Source organism: Stegodyphus dumicola, chromosome 4 (genome assembly GCF_044657685.1).
Source record: "Stegodyphus dumicola isolate Sdum_Otavi_A_Nest chromosome 4, ASM4465768v1".
Taxonomy (NCBI): Eukaryota; Metazoa; Arthropoda; class Arachnida; order Araneae; family Eresidae; genus Stegodyphus; species Stegodyphus dumicola.
Window position 1 is genome coordinate 139,226,984 of NC_140771.1, and position 22,023 is coordinate 139,249,006.

The following is a 22,023-nucleotide window of genomic DNA, read 5'->3' on the forward strand; positions in this document are numbered from 1 at the left end:
ATACCCAGAATATTTCAGAATTTCGAACTATTTTTAATTCCTAACTAAAATATTTTTCATCAACATTATCTGAATCCTTTTCAAATCATAGTGTAACATTTTTATTGTTGTTTTCTTTCTAAAGATTTTAAACTTTTTGTATGGATTTGAGTGCACCGTTTGGAAAAAAAAAACTTGAAATGTTCAACAGGACTGAAGTTGCTTAAAACAAAATTGTTATTTTATAGGCGAAGCTGTTATTTTATAGGAAAAAGTGGTTATTTTATATGAAAAAGTTGTTATTTTATAGGAAAGCATATATCTGATTACATTCCGGTAAAATTTTCATATGAAGAATTATGAATGCTATATACATATGCATCGGGTTTAGAAAATATTTTTAACTTAATTTATATAAAACAAAAAAAAGTTCTGCAAATATGTAGGAATGATAGATGCTCATATGAACTTCATATTCATCTCTAGAAGAATATCTTTATCGAAACAGAAACCAGTTAAAAATTAATTCATTAAATTTTCTAAAGATGGTCCATTATCTGAACTTTAATAATTATCATTTATTTGATCGAGAATTCTTTATGGCGTTAAACCCTCATAGTAAACTATCCACAGAATTTTTATGAACGATTGTGATACTTTACTTACACTCTAATGAGTATTTTAAATAATTTGTATCTATATAATATAACAGATATGTGGCCACAAACATTTGTGGTGGAAACCAATAGTATTTTATTGAAAGACATATGCAGTCTTACAATAACTTCCTTTATTAGATACGGAGAATGATTTCCGGATGGTCTCATTTTCATTGAATTACAACAAATATCTACAGACTCAGGGTTCTCTTTCGTAGCATATACTATACACTCTACCTAGAAGACGAAGTAGCGAATTCTCGCTATGTCTTGAAGAATAAATACTACAGAAGAAGGTTTTAAATAACGTTCTTATTTAAATTAAATTAAAACAGATGCACGCACTTTGTGCTCACAAATCAACACCACCTGTGGCTAACGTAAATTTAACAGAAAATAAGAATGTAACAAATCACTAATAAATTGAGATATCTAACTACTGGCTCCTTAGCTTAACCAAATGCTAATACGGCTCCTCACAGCAAAGCCGAGCCTAGAAATATCATTATAAACTGAAAGGTGTCTAACACCGACTAGAGAGCTAATTTCAAACACGCAGCATAACCATCGGAACTAAGTCCGCTACTACTCTTTTCGAATTAATAAAACGCAGCGTAAATACTGTTTCTGAAATATGTTTAGATTTGCATCTACTTCATTACAAAATTTACATTCCGGCAGGAAACTGAAATCAGGAGGGAACGGAAAAATAAACTAAAAATAATTGGTTAGAATAAGATGATAAGTCCTTACAGTATAAGTATATAAGAAGAGGAAAGTAATTCTCGCTTCATCTATAGCAAAAGCATTTATAGCAAAAGATCTAATTTTCTTAAAACTTTCAGTTATTTTTATTGCCCTCCAACCTATAAAAACTATTTATTAATGTGTCATTTAGGATTTTAAAACTTCAAAATGTTTAACAGCTACTCATAAAATTGAATCAAATATTTATTTTTTTGTTAAATTTATACAGAGGGAGTTTGCGCAATTCTAGAACAATTTCAGGGCCGTTAAGTTAATGTTGAAAATGTAAAGAATATTTTTTTAATGTTTGATCTAATAGCCTTTTTTCTGGACTATACATCTTCGTCATGATTTCCATAATAGAGGGACTTTCTGTAAAATTTCCAGGGTATTGATTTCCAATCCTCTTCACCACTTTCCAGACTCCACCAATCATGGTGGGTTTGCTCTTGGAAAGAGCTCATTTCTAGACACCAGAGGCGCAGTAGTCCCTATATGAAATATGAGAGGACTTTGTAAGAAGACGCTGAAAAAGCATATCTGCAGCACTTGTATCAGCTTCGAAGAAAACAGTAGCGCATTTCAGAGTAGGACTTTTTGCTTTGTTTTGCTGAAATTTTACTATCTGAAAGTCATTAGGATGAAGAAATAGAATTTCTTCTATAAGTATCGGGTGTAAAACTTTCTCTTGGTAGCACGTTGGGTTGATTTTATCATTTTTTCCACTCTTCTTATTTTAATTTATCATTGTGAAAAATCTTGCTACAATCATAAACCCCTTGCTGAAACTTTCTCTGCATAGACGAAACCAGGTCGGTACATTTGTTTCTTTTCGTTTTCGATAACCACGGTTTTCGTTTTCGATAACCACCTTGTGACCACGATTCAAAAACAGAAATAATGCAAGTATCTTGAAGTAATATAATTTTTACAAATCCGAAGGAATTTCAAGCACTACCTCAGAATTGGTCTTTTAAATGTGAGGTAAAGTTTTCGTTTTGCCCCACAGCTAATTAGCGATTCTGTTCTTTTCTGTGATGGCATCGAGAATGTCAGTTGTAAGAGTGCTTCAATTGTTATTCATTTTTATTTGTTTTTACCATGAGTAAGTTACTATGTTTAAATCTATATACGAAAAATTTACTTTTGATCCGCATATTTTTGAGGCAGTCAATGAAGGAATGGATTTCCAGAAGGAAGGTTGAAGCCTGCTCTCTGCTGATTGACTGCTGGAGTTTGCCAGTGGTGTCGGCCGTTTGAGTGCCGTGTAGAGCTGGAAATTGCTGATCTGTGTTTTAGTGGGGTTTCCGTCTTTGATGATCTCTGATGTTCTTTTCGTAAACTTGTTGGTACCGTGGACCCTAAGATAAGAGATCAGCTATAAGATGTCATATGGTCCGTTCCATAAAGAATGACTTGTCCGGTATGCTTTTGTCCTTGTCACAATCATTTGTTAAATGGTTTTGAACGCATTTCAATCAATGTATTTTATGGTGGCAGTGGACCTTATTGTGCCGTAATGTTGAGAGTTATAGAACTGACACGTCGACAGTTGAGCCCGGAGTGGTTTTAAATTGCTTAATATATATATATATATATATATATAGTTAGTTAGTTAGATTCATCAAATTTGTAAGACTGTTGTTACAATAAATGTGTGCCAATAAGTTAAGAGCACCAATTTTTTTTTTCGGGGGGGGGGGAGCATCCAATTCTGCAGTTCGAGTGATTGTTTCAACAACTGATTTGTATGTGCTATGTAAGACTTACTTGCTTTAAATTTGCCATGCTGAAGTGGATTGAGTACGCTGGGACGCAGAGTGCAAGCACATTTTTCAGTTCATATTGACACTTGATTTGTAAAACATCAAAGCCTACGATTGGTAATTTCATCAAATGGTTGAAAGGTCTCTGTGGTCGAGAATCCATGTTATGTGATAGTAGATTTCATGCCCCTCTAAGGACTATACCCCGATGCGAGAAACAAATCACAGGAGCATTAAAAGTCTTTAATCATTGAACAATAAAAAGTTAAAATTCAATTTATAATTTTATTCATCTATATATGATGATCAATTTCTGACATCGAAATAAATGTTTGTAAAATTAAGAGTTATGAGATATGTTGTGAGAGCAGAAACATTCAAAGTTAACAAACATTCATCCCTTTCTGAAATGGAAGCATTTTTATTATTTTTTCATTAAAATAGAATATAAATATAAAACTATTAATATTAATATTCTGCATTTAAATTGTCTCATTTCTTTCAATCAAAGCCTTAAATCTTTAAGTTATAGCGCATTTATTCCAAGTATATGGCAAAAGGGTATGAAATCTTACGTGCTGCCATTTTTTGCTGAAGAATTTGATTCACTGTTAGCCCATATGTAAACAGAAGACTGCTACTTAAAATGTCTTCCCCGAGAACAGAAAAACATTTTACCCACTTTAGAGCATATTAATCCACCTTTAAATCAGCAAAGTATTGGATCTTCCCCATCGAATATTGCGTTTCTCTGTATGTTACATCATGCATGGTATTTTCCTGAGAATGAAAAGTTATTAATGACTTCTCTTTCAGAAACCATTACTTTTGCTACAAAAATAACATAATTTGTTCTTTGCTTAGGCCGTCATTCGAGATACTCACCAGAGAACGGGCCAAATCACGGTCAAGAAGCTGTGCGTTCTCCCCCCATCATAACGCACACGGCAGCTACCCCTCAGGGTTCTCCCAACAACACTCTAGAGCCCTTAATGAGGGATCTTAAGGACAGATTGACTCCGCTAATGGCTTTCAGCGTCCCAGGGCAGTCTTTCGAATCTATAGATAAAACCTCGGTAAGTTCGTTCTTGCATGTATTTTCCAAAAGCTAATGTTAAGCTTCATTTATTACGTAATTCGTAGATGGATTAGTGAATAGTTACGTGAAAGTAATTGCAGTAGTTTCCCCTTTTTATTCATTATTTTTGCTCAGCAATTAATTTTAGATAAAATAAATAAACAAATTTTGAGCAACTTTTTGACTAATGATTTTGATAGCAAAGTTTAAGCGATGACTTAATTTTTTAAATACAGCGATGAAAATTTAGAAGAAATATTGAAATTAGAACAAATTTGAATTTAGATTAATAATAAATTAGGCAATGAAAATTTTTATCAGACTCGAATATTTTATGCATATAAGATATGAGGGGACGAAAAATCGTATTTTACTTGAGAATCGATCCATAAATGCTTGTACGATTCTTAAACTATGCAAAATGTATATTGAATGAATGTTGTTGAACTTTATTTAACATCAGTTATCCACTACTTGTTACGTTGTATTATACGTAACAAAGATACAAACTGTTTGTCAGAAGATTTGTCATATGAATCCATATTCAGTTCATTTCAAATTGATGGACTAATTAGAGCTCAGTAGCATAATACATAAAATACCAGTAACAGAACCTCAATATATGTAACCTCAATATACTTTTCAAGTTATTGTCCTTATCTGGGGGTCATTTTTCAAGTTCTGCTAAAGAGCAGTCAATATAAACCACACTTTAATCTAATCTACTAGAGAAGTACTTCTATATCTTTTAAGAAAGATCGCAGTGGGTTATAATTATCAGCCGCAAAGATCGTTTTCAGCTATCAACAAGAATGGTCTAAACTTTCGCTGTCTTAAAATCGCAGTTTTGTTTGATTTTCTAATTCTGTTTAAGCTAGCGGCTTCTGCTAATGCTTTTATTACACGCTAATAAAGAATATTGATGTGAAATCTTTTTTTTTTTTTTTTTTTTTCTTTAGAGATTTAAATCGATTATCTGGCAGATCTTGACTACAAATTTGCAGGGAATTTTATGTTTATAGACAGTTATTTATAATTTCAGTCTTTAGTATAACTTCTCCTTCCCATATATTTCACCAGAATGCAAATCAGTAGTGACTGTTTAAAATGAGATTTTTTTTATTTGACTCAGAGAGTTTTTGTGGCATCGCGTGCATTCCAAATGATTAATTTCCTGACAGATCTCATATTTGTAATTAGTTGACTCTGCAATCTCGCTGCCAACACTTAGTTCTGACGTTCCGGTAGAATTCGTGAGTCAACTTCTAGTAGTATTTAATTTTTTACCAGTATTCAAAGTTTGATTTAAATTGGACTATTCGCTTTATTTGTGTCGCCATGAGTTGCGGTCATTGTAACAAAAGATGTTGCACTTGTGTTCGAAATTCTGTTTAAATAGAAAGGTTATTTTAACCTTCTCAAGATCAGTTTTCTGAGACACAGCTTTAATTTGACATGGCGATAATATTCGCTTCGTATGTTAGACTTATTGGAGCAAAATAATATTGATAGACCAAGTGTAACCCTATTATGTAGCGGCCGAAAAAAAATACAGTTCGAAGTAACGAGAGTTATCGCTGCCCAAGGCAAACAGTGCGAATGCGTAGGGAAAGTGACTTTAAATGTCCAGGTGAAAAATGAGCACCAGAAGGTGGTTTTCTTTGTTTTGAAAAGTCGAGAGGCTCTTATAATTTTGGGGATATATTTTTTAAAGTCTGAGAAAACAAAATATATTTTTAGGGAGCTATTGTGCAGTTGAAAATGAATAAGTTGGTGAAAAACGAAAGTCTAGCCGTCGGCTTTGGACTGGAAGGAATCGTACACTAAAAGCTAAGCTGAGAATCTAAGATTCCCAAAGTGTACAGTGATTAAAAGCATCGTAAACATCAAATATCGACGAGATCATCAGTTCTGTCTTCCTCCAGGTAAGCCAAGAATTGATCTGAATCGATGGAAATAAAGACTTAGGGGTCCCAAGATTAAATCCCTGGCGGTGGGGAAAAATTAGCTCTAAAGGTATGTATATATATATAGTTAAAGTTAAGCCCACCATCGGAAGAAGGCTTTTTGCTAAATTTTTTGAAACTATTATTTTACAGTTTACTTTTTAAATTATAATTTTCAGTAAATTCTTCTGTTGCTTCATTTAAAGTATTTCTTTTTCTCCCATAAAATTAAGTAAAATCTGTATTCTTTTTTAAGATTATTTCTTAATGTCCAGCTACTCTCCTCTATCTAAAGGTGAAAGTCTTTCTGCTAGATTCTTTGGTTGTACCCTTAAAAAAGTACTCGTTTTACTTCCACATTCGGCACAATTTCTTTTTCCCATTATTTTTTCATTTTTTGAAACTTTTTCATGATAATGTTTAGCTTCTGTTTTCGTATTACATGAGAGACAGTGAATCAACATTAGTATACTAACATTCTTTTTAGTTTTTATAAAAGGTTTAATAATAATTCTGCCTATTCCTTCTTCTATACTTGGATTTTCGATCGCATCTAAATCATCTAGCAATTCTTGGTCTGCTATATGACTTAATTTTGTATCTTTTATTTTACTATATTTTATATCATGTTGTTTACAAGCTTTATCGTCTCTATTTACTTCAGGATCTAATCTTTTTTCTAGTTTTGTTAAAGGCCCGCAATACTGATGACATCCTGGATCCATTTCCGGAGGATTTATTTTTTCTTGCAACCATCCTACAGTATTGCGCCTTTTTTAAGACTATTAAACTTTATCCATTCATTTCTTTAAAAATATATTTTTTTTTACAAACCACTTATTTAGGATGAAAATTTTATGACTTAAGGATGGTATTTCTAACATTCAATTGCAACAGCATTAAATTTTAAATTTTTTATGAAATCTTTTTTCTCTTTTATATAATTCTTCTTCAGAAATTTCTTTGGCTTTAAATGAATTAAGTTCTTTATAAAATTTTAAACGATGTCTATTGTAATGCCCATAGCCGCAGGAGAAGGAAAAGCCTGGCCGGAAAAAATAATGAGTCCGATGTGACGATCACTGGCTAACGCCAGGTGGTTTGTTGGATGGAAGTAATAAAAAAAAAAAAAAAAAAAAAAAAAAAAAAATTAGAGAAGAGGAACGAGGAGGCCAGTGGGGTAAAGGGGACTTTTGGACCCTGGATGTCAGACGGGACGGTCCGAATTTTTTGTGGCTGAAGGGCCATCGCCTTTTTTTTTTTTTTTTTTTTTTTTTTTTTATGCAGAGATTGTTTTTTCATCCGGCGGATACAATGCCGGAATTACCTATTCATGACTGTACCTGTAATATATAATAAACAAGAATTGTTTACTTAATAAAGTTTATTGTTGAACAAACGATAAAAGGATGTCATCTATGCCTCGATCTACAGTAACATGTGTAAAGGAAATGCACCTCAAGCTACGGATAATACAATAATTCTTATTTCCATCGGCACGACTACGGCAGTCCACTACATCTATATTCTTCTTTTCTCTCATCTATTTTTAGAACAAAATCAACAGCTTCTAATATTTCAACTGATAAGTTTAATGACGCCAGCGAGAGAAACGCAGTTGCTGATAAGCCTGAACTACACATGACAACTGTGACAAGCAGGCCCGAGCTAAGCCTAATCGGCGCCCTCGTACAAATGTCTAGCGATCGCCTTTATGTAGTGACGATATTAAAGGGACATCTCTTATGGTTTACATTTAAAATGAAGCATTGTTAACATATTAATATGAAAAACCAAGAAAATTACATTTTGTCTTTTGCCTAAATGTGCAAACATTTTGTGCTTTGTTAAAAACCACACTCAAACATAGTTATTGAAGAATTATACATACATTTATCTACCACCGAACTGACATACTGCCGTGCCGAAGGGCTCGGGTTTGAATCCCAGAGATGACATGGATGTTTGTAAATGTATAGTGTGCGTGCAGCATGGGGGCACTCCAAATATGCGAGGGGAAAGTCCTCGAAAGGTTGGTGGAGAAGAAGGGTGAGAAACGCTCGAACCCGTCTTCCCCCAGGGCGCTCTCAATCAAAATAGGGGGCAAAACAGAGCTAATTCGCATTGTCACCTGTAAGGTGCTCAAGGCTGTTGCCAACGACAGGCGTATCTTGCGCCCCTCGCTACGAGAAATTTCGGGGGCTTGGGTCAGACAAGTGAGCATTAGTCAACAACAACATGTTATAAAAAAGTAACACTGCAAGCAAAGCGAAATAATACTCTAAACGTATTGGATACCAAATATATTGTTGAACACTATTTATTATCTTAAAATTAAAAAAAAATTAATATACATATCTAATAAAGTTTCACTGAATAAATTGCTGTTCGCAGTGTAGTTTACGACAAGGATCAAACTGTGGTTACAACAGGGCACAAAAAATGCTCTAGGGCTGATATCTAATACATAATTTGAATTTAATTCATTTGCTTTAATAAACAAAAAAGTACTACCACCTCTTTGAGTTATTTGGTATTGTTCTAATAATTCATATTATTTTCCAAGCAATGGTTTAAGATATACTATTTTTTCAGAAGTAAGGTAAAATATTTCAAACAGTGACTTTCCGAGTGTTTTTAAGGAAGAAGTGTTTTACGCAATAGTTCTTATAATAGTTATTTTCTACTTTTATTTTTACTTCCACTTTTTCTGTTTTCTTTTTTCCCTGGATGTCGGAAGAAAATCAGGAGAAAACTGTTTGAGTATCAGAATGTATGAAGAAAAAGAAGGTGAGAGGAAAACTTAAGCCAGAACTTTAAAATTACTCAAGTTTTTCCAAAACCCAAAGAATATTTAAGCGAACGCTACTAGCACTAATTATTAATCAACATCTCAGCTACCACTGAAATTACCAAAACAGCCTAATAATCAGAAAGAGTTTAGAAAGTGTTTTCACCCGGGAATTACATTTAACTTCAATGCAGCTGGTCGGAAAAAACAGAAGAAATACTGTTGAAACCTACAATTTCTGCAGTAGATACGCATTTGCCTGTGCCTGATGATGTCAGATTAATGGATTATACCCAAGCCCATGAATTCCCATCCCAAGTTCAAGCCTTAATAGAAAATTGTCTTGGATATTATCAAAACCTGGTTTCGAATTTCAGTTTCCCAAAAGACAAAAATAGACGTAAATTTTTTTAGTTGTACTTTTGTCGAATCTTGTCAAACAACAAAAAAGTTAATCCGACTTCTTAGACCGATTACGAAAGAATAAACCTGTTAATTCGGAATTTCAAATTTTATTTAAAAAAAAAAAGACTAAGCAGTGGCGCGATGTTATTGAAAGATTTACCTATGCCATTCAGTGTTTAGCTAAACAAAACTTAGCCTTCCGAGGTTCCAGAAACAAATTATTCGAAAGAAATAATAATTTTCTAAAGTATATAGAAATTATCGCAATATTTAACCCTATCATGTCTCTACATATTAATAAAATTCAAACTTAAAAAAATACGCTTCATTACCTTGGAGATAAAAATTCAAAATAAAACAATTAGCTTATTAAGGGATAATATAAAGTAGATTAATTTAAATAAGGCCAAACAGGCAAAGTATTTTTCTATTTAAACTGATTGCACCCCTGATGCCAGCCATCAAGAGCAGATATCAATTTTCATAAGGTACCTTAATAGAGAAAATACAGACATGAGTATTGAAGAAAGGGTTTTAGTATTTTTTATTACAACAGATACGACCGGGGGAGGACGAACAACATTCATAAAGACTTTAGAGAAAAATGGTTTAGATATTAGTAATTTACGCGGCGAAGACTACAACAATGGTTCAAACATGAGAGGTAAACAATTTTAGAGTAATTATGTTCAAATCGTCGCTTTTCCGAATTAAAAAGTTAATTTAAGTTTAACATAATATGTAATTGCACATCTTTTCTATGTAGAGAAATAATAATAACAAGCAATCACAAAAAAAGATAAATGTGTCAACAAATTACTACGATTGCAACAGCAGACATAAAATAAGGACTAAGCAATTTGTCGAATACGTCTACCCTTACATCGGCATCAAGTATTTTCACGTTCAAATAAAACAGAAGAGAACATCAGAGACGAACTCCTGCCCTGGTTATAGTTTTCTGTCAAATAAGACAGTATACTAGGAGGAAGGGGCGCTCAGACCCTACAAGCTTGAGGCTGCCTTAGCACAGTTAAAAGCCCCAACCCCTTAGAGGCGATCCAAGAGGCCGCTAATCTATCGGTTTAGCCGACGAGCTAAGACTAATCTGCGTCGACAGAAATACTCAGCAACCCATATTCCACATTTCTGTTCTTCCACCCATATTCCACAGATATGGTAAAAACATCTGCCATCAAGAGGGACCACCAATCCCGGACAGCAGAACTTAAGCACTTTCAGACAGACCGGGCAACCAATCCGGCCTGCTAACACTACGTTATGGTATACAGATGTCGGCTTTAGGCGTCACCAGAGGAAAACCAAGGAAGGATATGAATATGCAGTTTTGAGGCTCTAGGTGTACTAGAAACCTCAAGCAGTTTAAAGGCTCGTTGAATTCGCCAACTCCGTCAACGGTTGTGTTTCGCCCCGGACAACCATGAATATCTGACTATATATAATTCCACCACAACCAACGGAACGAACAAGACAGCACCATACGGTCCCTGCTGAGCCTAAATTTTAATTTTTGATGGATTTTCTCCAGCCATAGCATGCCTTCGTAGTGTAGTGGTCAGCACGCTCGGCGCGTATTTGAGAGGCCCGTGGTTCGATTCCCGGCGAAGGCGTTGCTCATTTTTCATCTCTCCTGCTTTCAAAAAATAAATAATGTCTATACAAGATACTATTGAAGAACTGAAAGACGTAGTAGGTTGGGATGAAATAATTAAACATCAAGATCTGATAAAACGTTTTAAATAAACATGAAGGTATAGTAGATTGATGCAATCCAAACTTATGTAACCAAGTGATGGAAGCTTTCATTAAAATACATTATGAGAGAGAATTTGTACTGTATTATGATCTCACATATGTGCATATCTTAAACAAGTCATATAAAAAAAAATTTAACTCAATTCTACTTAGGTTAACGAAGAAAATTTTTATTTGTATTTTATTTGTTTTTAAAACGTCATATCTTTAGTTCCGATAAACGGGAATAAAAAAGGAATTGACTTTAATATGTGAAAAAACTGTATTAACATCAAGTATCATCCATTGCAAGTTTATAAAAATGTATCTGAACTTGAGCGGATGAATAAAAAGTTTTTTATTAACGACTGAAAATTTGAACAAGATTTAGGGAGAGTGTGAGCTAATAGTAGGAATTTAAAAAAATGTTTACTAATAAATGGAACTAACAATCATAATCGATAATTTACTTACAAAATATAATATTGAATATTTAGAAAAATCTGTAAATTATAAAAATCGTATAGTAAAATATAAAATAAATAATTTAAATAGCAATTATTTGTTTTTATTTACAATTAAATTTGAAAATATTAAAGGTTATGAAGGATGGGAACGTAACTTATTGGATAATAATCACATTTTAGATTATTTTATTAGATATAGTAATATTCCCTCCGAATTCTGGTTTTATAGATGGACTGAGTAAAAAGTCTTCAAAAAAAAAAGTTTACCAATAAATGGAAGGAATCAGTAGTCACATATATTATCCTAAAACTCTAAAATTGTAAGATATAGAGCCTGAGATATAATCGGATCTTACTGAGAAATTTTAAACTAAATTTAGTGGTACATATATTATAAAAATCGAAGTAAATGATGGAGAAAGAGATTATTTTTTAAAAAACATCATGGAAAACTTTCTGATAATGCAATCAAGAAAATTAATAAACGAAATTACATATTCAACTACAATGATAAACGGAGAATATTTGTAGGATTTGAAAAAGTTTAGGAATTTCACTTAAGATTCTTGTGATTAATTTATGCCCCTCCTAGCAGGGTGTTATGAAATTTAACTAATATCTTAAATTTTTAAGGGCATTTACCTTCATGTATTCTCTACAAAATATATAATATTTCGCTATTTTTAGAGTTCCAAATTCTTTACAAACATGTAATATTTTGATATTTTTAGTGTCATTTGATTTTTTATTTTTTAGTATAAAAAATAATTAAAGAATCTTTTGTTTTATAATTATTTTAAACTTTTTGTACCTTTTTTATGCTTTTTATATTAAAACGAACTTAAATTTAGTGTCAACTTTTTTGTGTTTAAATAAGGCCTAAAATATTTGTAATGTAAAAGCTTACGTCATATACTATAGGCATTTTCATCAAGATGTTGACTAAAAATCAACAAATTGATGAAAATGTCATGTGTCCTATAGTATAAGATATATGCTGCTATAAAAGCTAGCGTAGTGAATTTAAGCTAAGCACTCAAACCAAAACTATAAAATTTTTTGAAAATTAAGCTTGTAACGTTAGGTAAAGTCTTGAAATAAAATGTTGTTGAGGTCTAGTATATCTACGTTATTATTATGTAGTAATTTGATTAGAATTTAGTTGTGGAAAAATTTTTCACATGCATTTGCTTGCTTTATACTGATTGGGAGCAGGGGGGAGAAACTGAGTTTGAAAGGAATTAAAAGTTAAAAAGGTGATGCCATTGTAAATGACAAGTTGAAACGTATAAAATGTTATATATTTGCTTCTTAACTATTTTCTCTACCAGATGGCTGGTTATTTATAATTTCATTCTTTACTATAACTTCTCCTTTCCTTATTCCTAGTCAGGATGCAAATTAGTTTAAACTGGGGGTTTTCAATTTGAGACAAAGAGTGTTTCTGGCAGCAAGACAGAGAGTCTTGCTGCTTGGTTACGTACCTGCCAGCTGTAAAGCAGTTGTAATTATTGTTTACAACTGCTTTACAGCTGGCTTTGTGTTCTTGCTGCTGACTCTTAATTCTAACGCTCTGACAGAAAGAGTTAGCCAGCTTCTAGTAGTATTTTATTGTGTAGTCCTTGATGTATCAATGTTTGATTTAAATTGAACAACTCCATTTATTTGCATCCCCACAAACTGTGGTCACGGTAGTGCAAGATCGTGCACTTATCTTCTAAATTATGTTAAAATAAAAAAATTATTTTAACCTTCTCTATACTTTGACATTATTCTCAGGAAGAGCGGTAATCTGCTTTACGTCAGTTAGGACTAAAATAACATATCCAGATCAAGTATAACTTTTTAAGCTGAGAATGCAAGAGTAAAATTAAATAAGGAGTGTTCACAGAAATTTTTTAATAGCCAGAGAGAGTTAAAACTTTATTTAGCAACAATTTATGTTAAAAAGATCTATTAGATCTCTGTTTATTATCACAATGAACTGCATACGCTTTTTCTACAGCTATCATTTATTACTAAAAATTTAATTTATAAAATTTCAATTGCGTTTCATTACCCGATAGTATAAATACTTAATTGACTAAAAACTTATTACTCCTCAGAAACAGGGTTCTGGGAAGTTTTTTTTTTTTTTTTTTTTTTTTTCAAAATATTTTCAAAGACTTTTGTAAATTTAAAAGGGAATGTGGGTCTTATTTCACCTCCATTGTTAAACATATGACCGGTGCCAATGTTATATTTATCTGTATAGGTATGTTTGTGCATTTTTAATTTAATTCATTTTTTACTTGTAGAATTATTCATTGGATAATATCTTGGTTCTACTGAGATAATGAAATTTATGTAACTTCAGTTTGTATCTGTAAATGAATAATTTCTTATAATTCACCACTGTTATTTCATTCAGAGTAAGGAATTTTCTACGTATAATATGCTAATGGCATCTAAACTGCCTTCTGGGAGCAATTTGTTCACCGAAATTTAACAGTATTTGCTGCATGTAACAATTTGCTTATTTAAAACGTATCTTTATAAAGAGATAGCAGAGCTATCAGGACGTTTACTCCTCTTTATTTGCTTTGGAAACATGAACTGTCCTGACTCGGAACAGGGAGCTTACTCAAGCTATGTTCAATAAATTGTGAAGTAGACAATACACACAGGAAGAGTATACGAAACCCTTTATTTTTTCTATCTTTACAGAGATTTCCGGAACTTCGGAATACAGAGACCAACCACTTGTGGTCTGAACGTAAGAATATAAAACTACTAACTAAAACTCTAACTAAAACTAACTTTGGATTAATATACAAGTGCCTAACTTCAAGATTGGCCGTTATTTAACAAAATCCGTATGTAGTACAGAGAGCTGCTAAAACTACGATACGTTTGAAATTATCAAGAGGACTAAACCTCTGGCCTTGAAGGCAACCAGCAACCGAGTAAAAACTACTATGGCAAGCGGCCTGCTTCTAATAACTCCTTCCTCTCTCTTGCTTGGCAAAAAGCCACAACTTAAGTACTTGGCGTTAGCAAGACAAATTTGCATAAATAGGTTAAAGCTTTTAATCCTGGCCGGAAGTAGAAAATAAGAAGTGATAGTAAAGATTTAAAATAAAATAAACTTTAGTAAAACTTAGGATCCTTACAGAGCAAACGAAATAGTTACATCTATATCTCATCTACAGGGTGTTTTAGCAAATCGGTTACAAAATTTTACATGAGAGATAGAGTGCAATTAGACGATGGAACAACATATAGCAATGCAAATCACGACACAAAACACAACGAAGGAAGGACACGAACAGGGTGAGAATATATGTTTATTACGCTTAGTGCAGGCAACCAGCAACCGAGTAAAAACTACTATGGCAAGCGGCCTGCTTCTAATAACTCCTTCCTCTCTCTTGCTTGGCAAAAAGCCACAACTTAGTACTTGGCGTTAGCAAGACAAATTTGCATAAATAGGTTAAAGCTTTTAATCCTGGCCGGAAGTAGAAAATAAGAAGTGATAGTAAAGATTTAAAATAAAATAAACTTTAGTAAAACTTAGGATCCTTACAGAGCAAACGAAATAGTTACATCTATATCTCATCTACAGGGTGTTTTAGCAAATCGGTTACAAAATTTTACATGAGAGATAGAGTGCAATTAGACGATGGAACAACATATAGCAATGCAAATCACGACACAAAACACAACGAAGGAAGGACACGAACAGGGTGAGAATATATGTTTATTACGCTTAGTGCAGCGTAAACCAAGAAATAAGAATAAAAACAGACAGTCGTTATCAAAGAAAGTGTCGAAAATTACTTTCGAAACGCATCTTCAACGTGGGATCTGCAGGGTGGTCCGGTGAATTGGCCAGTAAAATCCCCAGACCTCCCTTACATTGACTACTTCCTCTGGGGAAGTACGTTAAAGCACTGGTATACGAAACCTCCATTAATAGTGCTAAGGAACTTGTTGCACGCATCGCGGCACTGCTGGGGAAGTCCAAGGCACGCCCGATATTTTCTAGAACACCAAATCTTCCCTGCACCGGATGTGTGAGAGCGGCATCACGGTCCGGGACCGTAATTTCGAACACTTTCTTTGATGATAATCGTTTTCTGTTTTGTTCGTTTTCCTTGCTTTCTCTTGTAATAAGCATAATAAACATGTTTTCTTATCCTGTTCGTGTCCTTCTATTTTTGCGTTTTGTGTTGTCATTTCCGCTCTAGGAAAGCATTTCTGACCATGCATTAATATGTGATTTTGAATCGTTTAGGTGTACTCTGTCTCTCCTGAAAGTTTCTAACCGATTTTCTGAAACACTCTGCATATCTCATGCGTTGCATAAAATATTCATGACTCATTATGGTTCAAAGCATTTTCTGAAATGAATATATCCACCACGAAAAATAACAAAATACAATTGTTTGATTACTTGTTTTTCTATCGCTTCTATTCATTTCAGACGCAGATTCATAACACCCATTAATTTCATTGTAATTTACTTCAGTGTACACCACCAAAATTGATATTTTTCCATGAACATTTTATACAATAAGCGCATTTATGGAAACTTAACGCAAAACTATTTAATTAATATTATTATGATGACGATTAATAAAAGAAATTTTAATTGATTCAGTTCTGCTAATGCTTTTGAATTTATAAAAATTTTTAAATAAAACAAATTACTCTGAGTTTAGAAATTGGAATATAATAGAGTACTCATTTTATGTGTTCTTCTTTCTTCTTGCGTATTTTGGTGAGCAAAAACATAACTCCATTTTCTACTTTCAGACTGCGATGACTACCCAAGACTCAAGTAGCCAGTCTCTGTCCCGTAGTCAGAGAACAAGCGTTGGAAGTGATTTACTTATGTATGTGCCAAATTATACAGTTCCTACATCCCCCTTACCAAACAGAGAAGAAGCTTTCGACATTAATTTAGCCGTGAAGGTAATGTATCCATTCCTATGCAAAACATGCTCATGGAGATATTAGGCATTATATTCCTCACAGCGTTTTCTGCCACAGCACATAAAACGTGATGGCGTAAAGTTACTTCTAAAATATCTGCGACCTGTAATGTAACATAATTATCTAATTTATATGCATAACGCTTTATGCATTGCTATACAATGACCATATTTAATGACTATAGTTTGGTTTTCTTATATGTTGTGAGTCCCATATGTGTTTCATAATTGCGAAAGATATGACATAACAGCAGTCACATGGAAAACATTTGTTGAATATATTTGTTCAATGATCTTTTGTTCTTTCTCCATAGCACGCGTTTCGCCTTATTATTGTTTGCGTATCTGTAACAATATGTATGTAAATACCTATAATATGTATGTAAGACTACACAGGAATTTCTTCTTTCTCTAAGAGAAAAGGGGAATGTTCAAGCCGCAAAGTGAAATTCATTACTTAAACTGCAAATAAACGCTTTTATCGCCATGGGAAAAGTGCGAACTATAACAACTATTTAGCAGCTAAATTAATTTAACAATACATTTTCACATAATAAAACAAAAACATGGCTACATTTGAGAGAATAGCATGAACTGATTGACTATTGGTATCCTATTTTTTCAGCATCATGCAAAACGTTTGGAGAAAAGTGTATATATTTCATCTGCTGATATTTCTTTCCCAATATTCCAAACAGTAGAAAAATAAGCTGATTTTTTTTGTATTTGAAATGTAGCTTGTATATGTAAATGTATAGAACCTGCCACAAAGCTATTGTACATTTTCTAAAATCTAGTCTCCAAAGAGAACTTAATTTTCATACAAATTAAAAATGAGCTTTTTAGGTCTTATGAGCGCCTCTTCAATACATAGAAAAACTCCAAATTACTCCAGTCCCATTATAGTCTGAAAAATTGTGCGATGACTAAAAAAAAAATATGATTTATTGATCTTTACAAATAACAGTAAACCTGCAGTAATCTTCCATACATAATTATTTGAGTTTTACTTTAAGCTGCTAACTAGTTTTTTTTTATTTATACAACTTCTCCAGGAAAATGTGTAAATTAGTTTCACGATGAAGAAATTTAATTATGAAGATGTTTCATAGTAACTCCTGAATAAATACACTGGGAATGTTTTGTTAGCAACAGTTAATATTTGTTACAGTAAATCGAATAACAGTTTGTCCTTCATAATATTAGTTTGTCAGGTTTCATTTTACTAAAACTATACACAGATTTTGCGCTCAGATATAGTCTCCTAGGTTTGATTCATACTTAAATGATGGATGCAAGAGATTTCGAAATCTGATCATCTTTAATTTCAAAATAATAACGGTAGAAATAATATTGAACAACAGCTATATGATATCCGAAATGAAAACCACCAGTTTTTACTAATTTCGTTAATTATAGTATTTTATTACAAATAAAAGCGATTTATTATACGTTTTCAAGATGTATGGAATGGTACTTGATCAAAGATTGATGAAATGAGAGAATGTGATTGGTTTATCTCTTTGATAGATATTACTTTTATCTTAATGTCGTTTGTAAATAATTTAAAAGTCTAATATATCCTAATTCCTTCTTATTTATTGCCTAATTTTATGAGAGAGCTTGTGAGATCATGCATAAATATAAATTAAATCTGTAGGTAATCAGTCTCTTTGGCGAAATTAGGCAACTTTATCAGATATGGCACCAAAATTGGTTTTAAAAGTACTTTTATTACGTGATTCCTGTCAACTTCCAATTTCAGATTTCTGAAAGATACTTGTAATTAATCGTGTAAAGTCACATATGTATGCATACAAATATTTGACAATTGCCGTAATGTACTACAGCCGTATAAACTGTTCCGAAATACTAGTTACAAATGCAATGTTTTCAAGAATAGATGCTTATTGAGTGATGGTGCCAAAATGAATAGAAAATATCAGAGCCTGTGGTTTAACATTTTACGATATGAAACTTTAAAAATTATTTTTGATTTACAATTAATAATTTAGAATTGTCCCTTTTGAGATTTAACGTAATAGTTGATGCATAATGACAGTTCTATAGCGTATTTTGCATGAAAACACAATTTAATACTAGTTATATTAACCATGATAACAAAACGTTTTACTTTATATTTTAATAAGAGGTTGTTCAACAAAGATAAATCTAATCTTGCCTTGTTTAACATATTTCCAGCACGCAGTCGCTCGGATGCCGTGCGAGGAGGAAAATGGAGAAGAATTTACAGAAGGAGATTACTCAATATTAAAGTTGAAAGACTGTGAAGAAGCAGATACTATTTTCGAAGAAGAACTTCAGTGTCCGGGCGCCTTAAAGAGCTTAAATGAAACTAAAAATTCCACTCGGTAGGTATTAAAGATCATTGTGTGCACTTTAGATAAGATAAATGTCTTTCTTTAACTGTTGTTTTTCAATATATTTACATTTTAATTGTTCAATAACATTCTTGCAGCGTAAAAAGTTGTAGCCTCATAAACAAAAACATAAAGTGATACAAACTTTTTGTTCTAAGGTTTATATATCTTGAATTTTAGCTATCCTGATTGCTATCATTTCTCCATTTAGGGTACATGTCCTTAATCATCGTCATTGCAATGGAGGTGTGCCACTTCTGAAAGAGGGGAACACTGTGATCTTAAAGGACACTGAAGTCCATTTGACTGAAAAGGACATCAGTCCGCAGTATTCTTTAAGAAGTCAAGACTCTGTTCCCATCGAAGGCAGCATAGCCGTTCGAAGGGATTCCACAGAAACTCGCCCAACTTGTAGTAGGCACAATTCCTTAAACAGTGGTCATCTTTATCCGCCCCTAAGTCGCCAGAGTTCTCTGACAAGCGTGAGCTTATTTCCCAGTCGCCAGAACTCCATGAGTGGCACATCAGCTAAAGATAATCTGGGTGACGCTGGCTTTGTAGCTTTGGAGGAAGACATTGTACCACCCCCTGACTGCAAAAATGACAAGTGTGAAATCACTGAAAAGGTAAGATATTCTGTTTGACATTGCTTTGTGTGCCAAGCGATGTTGCTTAAGCTCAGTGCTCCGCCACAGAGCGCGACTTTGTGCACATATGTTAATTTTCCGCTTTATTTCTTGTGGTTATATCTTAGAACGTATGGACTGCATACACATTTAAATACATTTAAAAGTCAAAATAATAAGATAAATTATAAGGAAAAAATTCCTTTTTTTTTTTTTTACTAAAAGAAATTTATTTATAATCATAATCACAATGATATAATCTATACATATGTGGAAGTTCATCAATTTATGCAGAGTAAAGTAACTTGACTCCAAATAAAATCACTAGAAAAATCTATCATTCATTAAACTTTATATATATATTTTTCATATTATTTAATGATTTTCCTTTACTTTCTCCTCCAGTCTTGCAATTATACTTCAGAAGAAGAGAAGAATTGTCGAAATCCTTTTAGGATTTCAAACATTATTTGCTTCTGTATTAATTTCTATTCAGTTTTTCTTCAACATTCTGTGACAGTAATGTAAATCTACTTTTCTTCTTTGATCAATTCTTTCTTAGTAAGCTATCGCTGTTTCGCTGGTTTCTTGATGCAGCTGCCCTCCCATTCTTAACAGTTACCGTATAAAGTATTTTCTCCTCGCTTTCTGCATGCATTCATTGTGTAACTGGAAGGGCAGTTGGGGACATTTTCAGTTTCCTGACATCGAAAAAAACATTCTAAATGATTCTACAAGTGTCGTCCGAACTAAAAGACGGTAGACAATAATTCAGCACCAGGATTTGACCACTGGGTCCCCTAATCTCTAGTCGCCTTTTAAATGGGAGAGTACACTTCACAAGTCGAAAAATTTTTCATAGCATAATAAAATAATGAAAACCAACTGTTAGAGGTGCATTAAATAAACTGCATAATGCTGCAAAGTAAATGTAAAAATCATGTAAAATCCCGTATCTTGCTTTGGCGTCTAATCGAAAGTAATATCTAGAATCTTATGTAAGCTTTGGAAATCAGATTAAAAGTATTAGCAGTTAGCAGGTATTTCTAAACGTTACGCGATAAAGTTTTTGTTTGTTTTTATTCTTCATTTTTAGAGACATTAGGTATTTTGGAAGCAAGAGAGATGAAAAATTAGCAACGCCTTCACCGGGAATCAAACCACGGACCTCTGGAATACGCGCCCAGCGTGTAGACCACCACACCACGAAGGCATGCCAAGTACGTGGGAGAAACACCTTATATAATCCCCCTTTTAAAGGGCGACTGGGGTTTTTAGGGGACCCAGTCGCCAAATCCTTGGTGTGGATAATCATCATCCCCCAGCCTCTTAGTTCGGGCGCCACTGTAGAGACATTGGGTATTTTGGAAGCAGGAGAGATGAAAAGTTAGCAAAGCCTCGCCGGGAATCGAACCGCGGACCTCTATTACGCGCCCAGCGTGCACACCACCACACCACGAAGGCATGCCAAGAAGTTGGGAGAAATGCCTTATACATTCACATTTCCTTTTGTGTACCTCCAAGAATTAAAACTTATAAGATGTATTGTGTGAAATATATAACGTTCCTCAAGATCACAGAATGAAATCAATTTATAACCATAGTATAATTTTACAGTACTAAATTTGCTAATAGTATTTCTGCAATAGTTTTTCTGTAATTGTGCGAAGAAGTTTCCTGAAAACTTGATTCCGAAATCTATCTGAAAAATATCTTCTGGTAAGGCTGATAATTAATCCTGCCTAACCATACTTACATATTTTAATCCTTAAACACCATTCTAAGACACGGCCTCAATTTGGAAGATCCTCTGGGGCCACCAACAAATATATTTATTTAATAAATTGTATAACTCAACGGTAGAAATTAGAATAATTAACACATCATACATAAAATAATATACTAAGGTGCGTCAAAACATCTATACACAGTTTGAACTGTCATAGAAAATTTAGTTTCCAACCGACAAGGTTAAATTTCTGGGAAAAGTAGAGCTAAAGTCCAATATGAAAAGTAAATATACTCTCTGGCCAAACTGAATGTTTCAAATGGTGTTTAAATAAATTTTCAAAATGGTGATCTTCAGCATCATTACATTTCTGAGTACGAGTCACGACTGATGCCATACTTCACACCAAAGTGTCCAATGGAATTTTTGTCACTTGAATCTCATCCCAAAGTGTGTCATGGTTAAGTGGTCTACTACACTGACTACGAATAAGTATTTGGACACCTGTGATAGAAAAGAAAAACTAACTTTATTCAAAATCAATAGTTGGTAGAGCCTCCACGAGAGGTAATTACAGCGTGGACCCTCCGGGGCATACTTTCCATAAGTCTTTGTAAGACAGCTAGTGGTATTTTCTTCCACTCGGCTTGGAGAAGACATAGAAGTTCCTTCACCGATTTTTCACGGGTAGTGCACCCCTGAATTCGGCGATGCAAAT

At 33.2% G+C, this 22,023-nt stretch overlaps 1 protein-coding gene across 3 annotated transcripts in view; it reads left to right on the forward strand.

Annotated features, from left to right (window-relative positions):
- Positions 1–22,023, forward strand: part of LOC118190875 (voltage-dependent T-type calcium channel subunit alpha-1H-like) — a 401,335-nt gene that overhangs the window by 259,751 nt on the left and 119,561 nt on the right. For all 3 annotated transcript variants that reach the window (XM_085815548.1, XM_085815546.1, XM_085815545.1), the window contains exons 15-18: positions 4,016–4,227; positions 16,391–16,549; positions 18,772–18,941; positions 19,162–19,576. In XM_085815548.1, coding sequence (XP_085671674.1) covers positions 4,016–4,227; positions 16,391–16,549; positions 18,772–18,941; positions 19,162–19,576 — 956 coding nt within the window. The remainder of the gene's footprint in view (positions 1–4,015; positions 4,228–16,390; positions 16,550–18,771; positions 18,942–19,161; positions 19,577–22,023) is intronic.